Here is a 12,516-nt window from a genome sequence, read left to right on the forward strand (position 1 = left end):
TCACCATTACAAATTTCTACAAGAGTTTCAAAATGTAATTTCTGTTGTTTTTTTTCTTGAAACTGAAACTGAGAGAAATTATTTAACACTGGAGAAGGAAATTAGTATGCAACCTGAAGACCTCATATGCATATTGCAATGGCTTTAGGAGTTATGTAATATTTATTGATATCTAATATAATTATCTAAAATTCCAGTTGTGTCTTAAACGAATTTGCTCTTTTATTTTCTAAGTATTTTATGTTAAACAAATTTATCCATGTTAACACTCACATTATGTGAGTATTGAATAAACACCCTTGAATTTACGTTTTGGGATTTATGATACCTTAAAATGTTAAGACTGAATATAAAACAGGTGATAAATAAATCGATTTAGGTGACAGTTGGCAAACTTGGTTGTAATTAGTATACATGCCTGGTGCCGCTGTGGTGATTGGTGCTGTTGTTGGCTGAGCCGTTGCTGAAACAGGACAGATTCATTTTGGGAATGAAAACATGAGGGAGCAAATAACTTCTCATGCAGGTTACGCCCGTGAAGGTCCGAGTTGGAATTGATCTTCATTAACCCATGCTTGCCGTAAGAGGAGACTAACGGGATTGGATGATTACGCTTGCGGTCTTGGTTCACACATGTCATCGCATCCTGATTGCGTAGATCGATGCTCATGATGCTGATCACTGGATTGCTTGGTCCAGACTCGATTGCGTATGGACCGCTGCCATATAGATATTTCTGAGTGCGGTGTAAAACTAAACTCAGTCACTCATGCAATTTATGTGCGTGGTGGGTGATACCGTACCTTGCCTCATCGTTGATTTTCATTCATTCATAAATATATATTATACTTTTCACCACAAATTAACATTTTACACCAGTGGAATCTGTGTAATCAAGTTATTTATACTGATTATGTAAACATGTTCTTTCACGCTTGACTATCTGCGTTGCGTATATCACTGGATTTGACTCACCCGCTGTCGATCCCAGAGCACAGCTTGGAATATATTCGGGCACTGGAAGACATGGGCATTAACCATTATACAAATTACAAGGTCTCCCTAAAATGATCGATAATAGGAAATATCACCGACAGAAAAACATACTTATGATTATTGTTATGAAAATTGTGTTATCGAATGTCGTACATTAACTTTAGTGATAGAAAAAGGGTATTTTACGGATTATATACATTTAGGACTTTATTCATGGCCTGATTCTAAACTAATTTCAGGACGCTGTTTTGTTAATACTTCATGTGGAAACGTCACAACTGACCACTGATGTCAAATATATTTATTTCTTGCAGACAGTTTTTGCATTTTGGCTGAAAGTAAGGTTTCTGATGTTTATCCGTAATCGATCGATAATTTGTTGAAAGATTATCGATCTCTGTGCTGAAGCCCAACAAATACTATTACACATATAGTTATATTTGACCTGTTTGATCCCTGCGCCTTTCCATGTATAATATTCTTACCATCGCAAACTTTGCAGGTACCCGCACAGTTTTCCTTGACGAATTTATCATAGAGAGGGTTGGTGCAGAGGTCATCGCCGTAGCTGAGACAGTTGGCGTCGTTGTCATGGCAAACTGGAGCCGGCGTTACCAAAGGAGCTGAAGAAGCAGAATTACAAAGCAGTAACACCGCCATCTTTAAATAAAATATAGACACATAATCAACAGGTGGTAAATTGTCCAGATGAGTCGAATGTTGCTGCTTTGAATAACGTCATAATCCCGTCTCTTCAATGGAGATTGTCGAAACACCGTGTTTTGCCATGCCATGAAGACAACATCGTGAGGTCATATCTGACTGCGCAAGAGGCGACTAACGGGATCGAGTGGTCATGCTCGTTGACTTGGTTGACACATGTCATCGGTTCCCACTTGGACGCAGATCGATGCTCATGTTGTTGGTCACTGGATTGTCTGGTCCAGATTCGATTATTTACAGACCGCCGCCATATAGCAGGAATACTGCTGAGTTCTTCGTAAAAACTAAACTTACTCAGTCACTCATATCTGACTGGTGTCAGTTATGGCAAATTATAAACTCACTGAACTTGGCAAGCGGTTGTTTGTTTTGTCCTTAGTTTTTGGCATGACACGATAACCCCCTTAAATACTTACAGCACGAACACGTATTTTTGTTACCTTCCCTGTATTGAGAGTTTCTCCATTAGGAGCAGTTGTTGATTCATGGTGCTTGGTAATTTCAACAGGTGCTTGGTAGTTTCCAGAAAGTAAGCTCTATCTACAGCCTATCTCCTTTCTCTTAAACACTCGCCATGATATTGCTGGAATATTACTAAAAGCCCCACAAAACCATGCTCAGTCAGTGTACCTATCTTCATAGAAGCGAGATCTACTCGCCTGAGTGGACGGTGTACAGCCCCTAACATCAACGCCTTGCCTGCCTCCAACACAGTCTTCTTGATTCAAGAACGGATCACTCATGTGGGACAAACGCTGGCTATTCGTGACATAAGGCCTTTGTTTGTTGCTGTCACGACTTGGGAATTAAACCTTACCATTACTTACTTGATGAAGGGTTAATAAGTACCCATGAATAAAGCAATAAAGTTATTTATATCACTAAAAGGTTCGTGTCTTCAGAGGATATGACTGGTTGAGTCTTATTTGTTTGTTTGTTTGCTTGTCTTGTACTTACTACAGAACTTGCAGTATCTGGCACAGTTTTCTCTTGCCCACGGCTCGTACACCCCACAACATGATTCACGGATGTCGTATTTATCACATTCTACGCGGTCGAAACACACTGCAGAAAACCAAAACATGATATATAAAAAACTCCCCTTGTACACGTACTAAACAATGTCCTGCCTAGGGACCAGCCATTTCTGTGATTCCTGGAAATTATTCCTGAAAAATTAAAACACATTTCACCAGAAAAAACACACTGTAAGAAACAAATGCACGACTGATGTCAAAATGAACATTGCCACATAAATGCAAGGGTGAGGTTTGCTGTGTATCTGCATTGGGGTTGACCAGGGTTTGGTAAATAAGTTCTCATGTAATGCATGAAACAACCCGTCTGTACAAATATAAATATGTAGTGTTGTGTTCCTAGACACGAGCTAGTCAACTGCCTTGACTTTCTAACCCTGGTTTGAAAGGATTGCCATGGCAAGAAGTTAAGGTATCGTATTAGAACATTTTGAGACACTTTACCGCAGTGATTTCTGAGGATGTTTCCTAAGTACCTACTTGGTGTAATGTCAATGCCTCTTGAGATGACGCTGCGCTCTGGATGCGGTGCATTCAAGTTCTTGGTCTTTCAGTATCACTGTTTCGTCTCTAATACTAAAAAGTCTTGAATTCACATTCTGAGAATGTATACATAGAACACAGAGTCTTTATATTCCTTGTCAACACTCGCCAAGACATTTCTGGGTACATTCGGTGGGATCTTGGAGCGAGGATTTGGATGGGTAATGGTGTGGAACACTCTTATACATTGGCAGAAACTTCTCAGTGCAAATAGGTGAAGGTTAACTTCTTCCATCTAAATCAATCTATATCAAAGTCTTCTTTCATTCGTCCGCGGCTTTCAATGTAGGAACGGTTGGGACACTACATACCACTGATTGAAGTAACTCAATGACAAGAATATACCATTGCTCCAAAAGAGTGATCTGGCAGTAGTGTTCAGAAGAACAAAACGAAAACTGCTCACGACCTGCGACAAGTGATCGGGAAGGAAGTGAATGAAGTAATGAATGTCACTTCGGAACAGGTTTTGAACTGGAAGAGCATGGTGCCATCTGATAAGGGTGGGTAATGTTACATTGGGTACATACTCACGCGGGGAAGGGGGTGGAGGGGTGGAGGGGAGAGAAAAGGGGGAGTAATGTTATAGTGGGTACATACTCTCATTGGGATCTCGCGTTGTTGATGTTGTATTCATCCGTGGCGGTGTTTTTGATGTCACTGAACCTGCTGCAAGACAGATATAAATGGAAGTGTGGATGAATAAAGGTGTGCAATACATTTGCAGCCACTGTCCAGTGACGATGAGGTGAAGGTCCTTTTCGTTGATCTTCATCAATCAAAAGATAAGTTTTGCCCAACTATCTTGTTTTACGAGTAAAGGTTTGCACTCTTCTTATCACAGACCTTCATCACTTAAATGCAAGAGGATATATTCACAGCCATCTTTACATTGGCCTCCATTCCTTAAGGCGTTCTCAACGCTTCCATGCACAGAATCTCTACGAGTGGGAATTGTAAAGAAGGCCTATCATCCTCAGCATTTATCTTCACTCCTCAATTGTATTTATTTATCTTTCTTTCATAGCTCATATGTCTTTAACTCCATCTCTCTACAAGGAAGGGCGAATGTTTGAGACAAATCTGATTTTGATCCCAATTGTTAAATTGCAGGAGTAAAGGTTCTGTCAATCCACTTCTATAACCAAAAGTGACGAGTAAAGGTTACACTACACTCTGCCAAGGGTACAAATATATATTTAATTCCCTCCATTGGTGGATGGAGTGTAATGCTCCTTTTATTCTTGACAGTATCAACATTTTCTTTTGCTGCACATCTTCTCTAGAAAGACCAAATATTTCGGATTTTTTCGGATAATTGATGCGCATTTCATTTTGGTAGTTAACTTTAATAGTATAAGAAAACGTTGTCAGTCAACCCTTCTACCATTTTTAGATACTACATTACTCATGTTGGAAAGTGATTGAAAGGTTTGCATGCAGATAGCTCCCTTTTTCAAGGTTGAAATTCCACAAGTCTTGCTTTGCTTCTACCTTTATCCCTCAACGTGCACGTGCTTGTACATCAGTGTTCTCAAGAACAAAATAAAATACCTCATCCTCTTCCTAACTTCACTACACTGATTTACATGACAAACGCATGTAAGGTCACTACAAGTATTAACATTTATGTTGTCGCCATAACTTTCAGTGATATACGTCAATCTGTATTATCAATGACTTCCAATGCTAATAGTGAAGCCTGTGAGGCTACTTTAAATTGGTCGTCACTCAATGGCAAGTGTAAAAACAGTTATCTGTTTGACAATGACACGGCAGCAGCGTTAAGAAGCGAAAAATGAAAACTCTAATCAGATGCGAATAAGAGGAAGGGTTCACAAATTTCTCTTACAAATTTGAGCCTACTCATCTATCAGAAAATTGCCCAGAGCCAACAGTAGGTGATGGGGAAGGGAGGAAGTGTATCATGGGGTGAATATTGTTTTATAACAGGCATTGAAGTGGAAGACCTCGGTGTGGCCTGACAGGAGAGTGAGTGAGAGAGGGGGGTTGGGGGAGTTGGGGGGTTGGGGGTTGTTACAGTGTGTACATACTCTCGGTGGAACCTTGCGTTGTTGATGCTGTATTCGTCAGCGGTGGTGTTTGTGATGTCACTGAACCTGCTGCAAGATAGATGTAGAAGGAAGTTTGGACGATCAATTGTTTCCAACACTCCTTACATTGGCAGCCACTGTTCAGTGACGAAAGGGTGAAGGTTCTTTTCGTCGATCGCTGATTCATAAGAGTAAAGGCACCATGCGCATTTGACATTGATAGTGAACTTTAATAGTAGACGAACACGGCGACAGTCAACCCTTTTACCATTATCTGATACTCCTTAGTTCAGGCTGGAAAGTGATTACAGATTTTGCAGGCAGTTGTGCTTGGGCCTCCCATTTTCAATGGCGAAATTCCACCAGTCTTGCTTCACATTTACTTTCATCCCTCAACTTGTCTGTACATCATTGTTCTCAAGAACAGGATAGAATACTTCAACCTCTTCCAAAGTTCATCACTAAATCACTAAAGCATGTAAAATCACAACCAATAGTAATATTAATCTTCTCGGCACAGCTTTACGGGCATATTCATCTTTCACTGATAAGCGCAAAGCTTTATCATGCTTTTTTACACACATCCATGACTTCCAATGCTAATAGTGAAGCCCGCAACGCTACTTTAAATTACTCAATGGCAAAAGCACATGTCTGGTTATCTGCTTTGACACCATAACACGACAGCAGTGTTTAGAAGAACAAATGAAAACAGTGATGGGATGTGAACGATAAGAATAAGGGTTCACAGGTTTGTTTTCTCATACAGAATTGCCCAGGTCCTACAAAACGTGATAGGGTAGGAGGGAATATCAATGATGAATATCAATTATAAACATGTTCTGAACTGGAGGATTACAGTGTTAGCTGCTAGAAGGGTGAGGGAAGAGACAGAGAGGTTGAAGGTATAGTGGTGTTAATGTTACAGTGGGTACATACTTTCTGTGGGATCTTCATCGGGTGCTGGTGGGGTGGGGTGAGGTGGGAGGAATAGACGGGGGGTGGGGAGTTGTGCGGTGGTGGTGTTAATGTTACAGTGGGTACATACTTTCTGTGGGATCTTCATCGGGTGCTGGTGGGGTGGGGTGAGGTGGGAGGAATAGACGGGGGGTGGGGAGTTTTGTGGTGGTGGTGTTAATGTTACAGTGGGTACATACTTTCTGTGGGATCTTCATCGGGTGCTGGTGGGGTGGGGTGAGGTGGGAGGAATAGACGGGGGGTGGGGAGTTGTGTGGTGGTGGTGTTAATATTACAGAGGGTACATACTTTCTGTGGGATCTTCATCGGGTGCTGGTGGGGTGGGGTGAGGTGGGAGGAATAGACGGGGGGTGGGGAGTTGTGTGGTGGTGGTGTTAATGTTACAGTGGGTACATACTTTCAGTGGGATCTCCATCGGGTGCTGGTGGGGTGGGGGTGAGGTGGGAGGAATAGACGGGGGTGGGGAGTTTTGTGGTGGTGGTGTTAATGTTACAGTGGGTACATACTTTCAGTGGGATCTTCATCGGGTGCTGGTGGGGTGGGGGTGAGGTGGGAGGAATAGACGGGGGGTGGGGAGTTGTGTGGTGGTGGTGTTAATGTTACAGTGGGTACATACTTTCAGTGGGATCTTCATCGGGGGTGGATGGGGTGGGATGAGGTGGGAGGGAGAAACAGAGAGGTGGAAGGGGTGGCAACGTGTGTGGTGGTGTTAATGTTACGGTGGGTAATACTTTCCGTGGGCTTTTCATCTGGGGCTGGCGGGGTGGGGATGAGGTTCGAGGAATAGACAGGGGGTGGGGGCATGGGGTGGAGGGGATGGGGTGGGGTGAGAGGAGCCTACTCATCTGTCACAGACTACCCCAGGGCCAGCACTAGGGATAGGAGGGAGCAAATGAGGTAGGGACTATCTCTTCGAAACAGGCACTGAACTGGAGGAGCTCAGTGTCATCTGATAGAGGAGGTGGTGTGGGGCGGGGCAAGAGAGAGAGTGTTAAGTTGGGGTGGGGGTGGGTTGAGGGGGTTTACAGTTTGTACATACTCTCGGTGGGACCTTGCGTTGTTGATGTATTCGTCAGCGGTGGTGTTTGTGATGTCACTGAACCTGCTGCAAAAATAGATGTAGATGGAAGTTCGATAATTAATGGTTTGCAGCACTTCTATACATGGTAAGCCACTGTCCAGTGATGAAAGGGTGAAGTTTCTTTTTCTTGATCTTCATCAATCAATATCAACGCTAAGGGTCTCTGTTTAGTTTAAAGGTCTGAACTCTTCTTACAACTGACCTTCATCGCTCAAATGCAAATGGATATGTTTGCAGTCCTCATTTGCTGAATCGTTTTCCATTGCTGAAGGTGTTCTAAACACCCCTGTGCAAATACTTGCGTCTCTGCGAGGGAAACGTAAATAAAGATTTCCCATCATCCTCTGTATTCACACCAGCAGTGAAATGGATCTAGTAAAAATTCGCAACGTCCTTTACAATTATCCTTCCTTCATAGCTGCTCTTCCTTTACCTCCATCTCTCAAACAGGAAGTGTGAACGTCTGAGACAAATTTCATCCGGGTACCTGCTTTACAGTGACCTCCATCGCTCAAAACGATAATTGTTTGACGGCAGTGTTCATAAGTAAATGGAAACTGGGATCGGATGTGAATGATATTAGGAAGGGTTCACACAATTATAGTGCAGACAACATTCAAAGGTTAGAGTGCACTGTATTGTTTCTCCGCACTCACGCTGAACACGTATGGAAATGAGCAAAGGTGTATCATGTGCAGGTATTTTATTAGATTCAGTGTGAGTCTGAAATTAGGTGATAAATCACTTTTCAAATCTAAGACCTACGTCGATTTCCTAATTCTGGATTAGAATAGGCCCCTGTAACAGTAAAGACGTCATGTCGTGACCACAGCAAGCGGAGATAATGATTGTTCAAACAAATGGCGAGCTACCTTCACAGAATCCACAGAAGTGTCGACAGTTCTCATGAGCCCAACTGTGATAGCTTGGATTGGTGCACATGTCGTCCTGGTACTCGTCACAGTTCGATATCTTGTCCTTGCAATCGTCCACCGCTGTCGCTGTGGGATGTATAGGAGGTGTGTGAGTTTCGTTATATAAAGCACTCAAGAATATCCCAGCTATATGGCGGGGATCTGTAAATAGTCGAGTCTGGACCAGACAATCCACTGATCAACAACATGCGCAATTCGGAACCGATGACATGTGTCAACCAAGTCAGCGAGTCTGACCACCGTCTACTATAATAGTCATAGTCAAGCATAGTCGCCTTTTATGGCCAGCATGGCTTGTTGAAGGCCTTTTCTATTCACGGGTCCGTATAGGAGGTAGATGTTGAAGATGCTATTTGTAAAGAGGCGATGAAAGGAGGTAAACAAGGGGGATAGGGGATGAACATAGATGAGGTAATTGCAACCGAGAGAGTTAGGTTTATGCCGCTTTTAGCAATATCCCGGCAATTGCACAGCTCGGAACACCAGAACTTGGCTTCACACATTGTGCCCAGGTGGGGAGTCGAACCCGGGTTTTCGGCGTGACGAGCCTCTAGGCTATCCCACCGACCCTAACTGGGAACGATTAGAAAATGTAAGATGTGAGCAAAAGATCAAAAGAAGATGAATGAATGCAAATGAGGTCAACGAAGAGGAAATAATTAAATATGAGATAACGTATGGGGGAGGAAATACAGATGAGTTGAATATGAAGAAGGAACAAGACGCTGCACAAGAGGAAGTGACTATGAAAGACACCAGAATTGAATATAGAGGAGGTCAGTGAAACATATGTGAATCACAGAGGAGTTACAGAGGAATATTGCGGTGGTGACTATGGGTCAGATGGGGATGTTAACACAGCATACACTAGAAGTGAATATAGAAGAGGTCAGTGAGTAAGAAGTGGACAAAGAGGATATGAAAAGGAAGGACTTAAATAATAAGGACATTTATCATACTTGTTTGGATCGTTGGTGCAGCTGTCGTGGTCGTTCTAAGTCCAGGTGTTTCTGGAAGAAATACAAACAGATGAAATACGCAGCGGCTGTTCAATTTGCTATAGCGAGATGGTCAAGTGGTCTTCATAAAAATGAAGACCTCTTCATAAAAATGAAGACCTCTTGACATAGCCAGACGGCTGGAGAACCTGTCATCTCACTATCGTCTTCAAGAACTCTCTGGTTGGTTCTTGTTTAATGCCGCACTCAGCAGTATTCCAGCTATATGGCTGCGTCCAGTTATCAACATCGCGAGCATATATCTGCGCAAATGGAAAACGATGACGTGTCAACCAAGTAAGCGGGCCTGACCTCTCGATCCCGTTAGTCGCTTTTTAGGGCAAGCATGAGTTGCTAAGGAACAATTCTAACCGATCTTCATGGATCGTTTTCGAGAGAACGGCTGCCACAGATTAGTCATGAAAAGACCAATGATGATCCCGTGATGTTGGCAATGTTGGCAATGTTGGCACACGCTGGACCTTCACACAATCTGCTTTGGACAAACGCCCGGTCTGAGCCCGTTCCTCGAGGCGATCGTTGCGCTACGACTGTCGTAACTCCCATAGTTTAAGATAGACTTACGACTGTCGTAACTCCCATAGTTTAAGATAGACTTACGACTGTCGTACCTCCAATAGCTTAAGATAGACCTACGACTGTCGTAACTCCCATACTTTAAGATAATGCGGTTCAGGAACTGTGAGACAGAATAGTAAGGTGAATAACGGACAGCCATACACACTCACGATCGCACATTCCACATGACTGGCGGCAGTTTTTGTAGACCCAGTCGGCGTAGATGGGGTTGTGGCAGACGTCTTCGAGGCCGTATTCGTGGCAGTTTGGGGCATTGTCACCGCATACCTGCGGCGTTTCTGTTGGCACTGAAATCCATAGCATGCACAATACGACTGAAATATTGAAAAAAAAACAGAACAAAAGCACGCTTGATTTCCACTCGGATACATGATCGTTGCATTGCTTTGTCGTTGTCGTTGTTTGTTATTTAACGCCGCAGTCAGCAATATTACCGTTATATGGTGGAATTCTGTAATTAATCGAGTCACGACATACAATCCAGTGATCAACAGCATGAGCAACAATCTACGCAACTGGGATCAGATGAAATGAGTGCGTCGCTTTGTCACTGATCATAGGTTCGAATCAAGATGCTCTACGAGTGTTAACCTTTGACAATAATAAAATACTAATGATACGTTGGGTAGTTATCTAGCGCATCCTCCACAGACCTCAAAGCATCCCTACACCACAACTTGCATTACACCTTGAAAACCCTTAAACGCAGTAACCACCTTTGTGAACTTTTTTATAAATATATCAAATAAACTAATGTTTACTTTGTGTACTTACTTACCATATCTTTTCTTCAAGGGAATCGGCCGTTCCTGCTTGACACAGTGGACGACAGCAAGGCACACTGGCAGCAGAAACGCGTCTGTGAGTTTAGTCTTATCCCGCCTATAGCAATATTCCACTAATATCACGACAAGGGACACCGAAAATGGGTTTCAAATATTGCCCCTATGTGTGGAATCGAACCCGGATCTTCGGTGTGACGAGTGAACACCTTAACCACTAGCAGGCTATACCTAACTTCTACCCCGGATCATCACAAGGTGTACTCGAACTAATAGACTTAAGCTCGAAACGGGATGATAATGATTTTTATGGAGAAGTATGTAATGTGAATGACTACCCCTACATCTAAAGTTTAAGATCAAGGTAAGTGACCCTCTAGATGGTATGTACCTTACCCCCAACTCCCATAAATTTTAAGGATATTTTATTTTATAGTACTAAGTATAAAATGTGTGACACCCTCCTCCCCTCACATCCTTCAAGTGTACAAAATTGATATTGCCCCCATCCCCCACCCCACCCCTCAACACACACACACACCTACAACCCCAGAACAAAATGGGTGTTATGAACATTACCTAGGCTGGGGAGGTGTACTTTCGATTCCAAATCAGTTTACCGCTGTTAAAGTTGCTAGTAGAACAGTGTGATGCTGACAATGCATCATGTTTCTCCAAAGTCCCTGTGTGCAAATCAGCTTAAAGCACGACTGAGCCCTTATCCACGATTGTGTGGAGGAGTCTTATGTATTCAAGTCGTGATGGTAAGTTTCAATATTTATAAAAAATATCTTTCCAGTTTTGTAACAAACTGCGTATCAATTAAGCTTGGTTTTATTTTCCTCTTAATCCGTTCTTACCCAATCGAATAAACTATCAGCAGTTCCTATTTTGCTGACCAAAACAAACATTGTATAATCCGGAGTACAGAATTAGTTGTCTGTCTAGCCCTTTTCCGATTCCTCTTAACTCGGACGACACGTTAATATCACATAGTTGATGAGGTTGAGATGACGCTTTCGTGGTATTGATATGATGATAGTTTCCTAGCAACTGAGAATGATGAAATTAGACAAATACATACCGACCCCTAGCAGCGCCTGTATAACAAGTCTGGACGCCATCATGTCCTTATCAGTTCTAAACAGCAGTGGACTGATCCGTAGACAGGAGCATTTATCAACAATTAAAGCCTGTGTACCCGTCTTCCTGGTGGCGCTATAATGATTATAGTTATTTTTAAACAAATGCCGGATTAATATATAAAAGCGGAAACTGGAAAATTCTATCATATTTTGTGACATATCATGTAGTTATCCATAGCTGTGTGGGTGATTAATTTTTGATGAAATAACGAAATAATCTTACTAATTATAGGATATTACACTTGAAAAAAACAAGCAGTAAATATTTCATGTAACGTCCAGTGAAACAGCTGTGTCCATCACGTGACGTGACATGACGAGCTACCGATTGAGCCCCTAGGCTATCCCATCTCCCTTTAGCTAAAAAACACCACCCGTAGTCGTAAAATAGTTATTTTCAGGTAACCAGAAAATTATATATCATGTTCTGCAATAAACAGGAGCCATGGCGTAACCAGAAAAGTATATATCATGTTCTACGATAACAGGAGCCGTGGAGTAACTAGAAACGTATATATCATGTTCTGCAATAAACAGGAGCCATGGAGTAACCAGAAAAGTATATATCATGTTCTACGATAACAGGAGCCGTGGAGTAACTAGAAACGTATATATCATGTTCTGCAATAAACAGGAGCCATGTA

The 12,516-nt window shown here is 42.4% G+C and overlaps 1 protein-coding gene across 2 annotated transcripts in view; it reads right to left on the minus strand.

Moving 5' to 3' along the window:
- Positions 1–11,952, minus strand: part of LOC137265652 (uncharacterized) — a 16,325-nt gene extending 4,373 nt beyond the window's left edge. Inside the window, exons 1-10 of one of the 2 annotated variants that reach the window (XM_067801084.1) lie at positions 11,812–11,873; positions 10,724–10,786; positions 10,095–10,232; positions 9,307–9,357; positions 8,285–8,413; positions 7,371–7,436; positions 2,677–2,784; positions 1,482–1,619; positions 976–1,017; positions 419–463 (exon numbers count right to left, since the gene is read on the minus strand). In XM_067801084.1, coding sequence (XP_067657185.1) covers positions 419–463; positions 976–1,017; positions 1,482–1,619; positions 2,677–2,784; positions 7,371–7,436; positions 8,285–8,413; positions 9,307–9,357; positions 10,095–10,232; positions 10,724–10,786; positions 11,812–11,854 — 823 coding nt within the window. In that variant the 5' untranslated portion in view covers positions 11,855–11,873. Of the gene's footprint in view, positions 1–418; positions 464–975; positions 1,018–1,481; positions 1,620–2,676; positions 2,785–7,370; positions 7,437–8,284; positions 8,414–9,306; positions 9,358–10,094; positions 10,233–10,723; positions 10,787–11,811 lie in introns of both variants that reach the window. The other variant, XM_067801085.1, reaches the window with a different exon arrangement.
- Between the last annotated feature and the right edge of the window lie 564 nt (positions 11,953–12,516).

The sequence above is a fragment of the Haliotis asinina genome, chromosome 15, assembly GCF_037392515.1.
Source record: "Haliotis asinina isolate JCU_RB_2024 chromosome 15, JCU_Hal_asi_v2, whole genome shotgun sequence".
Lineage (NCBI taxonomy): Eukaryota > Metazoa > Mollusca > Gastropoda > Lepetellida > Haliotidae > Haliotis > Haliotis asinina.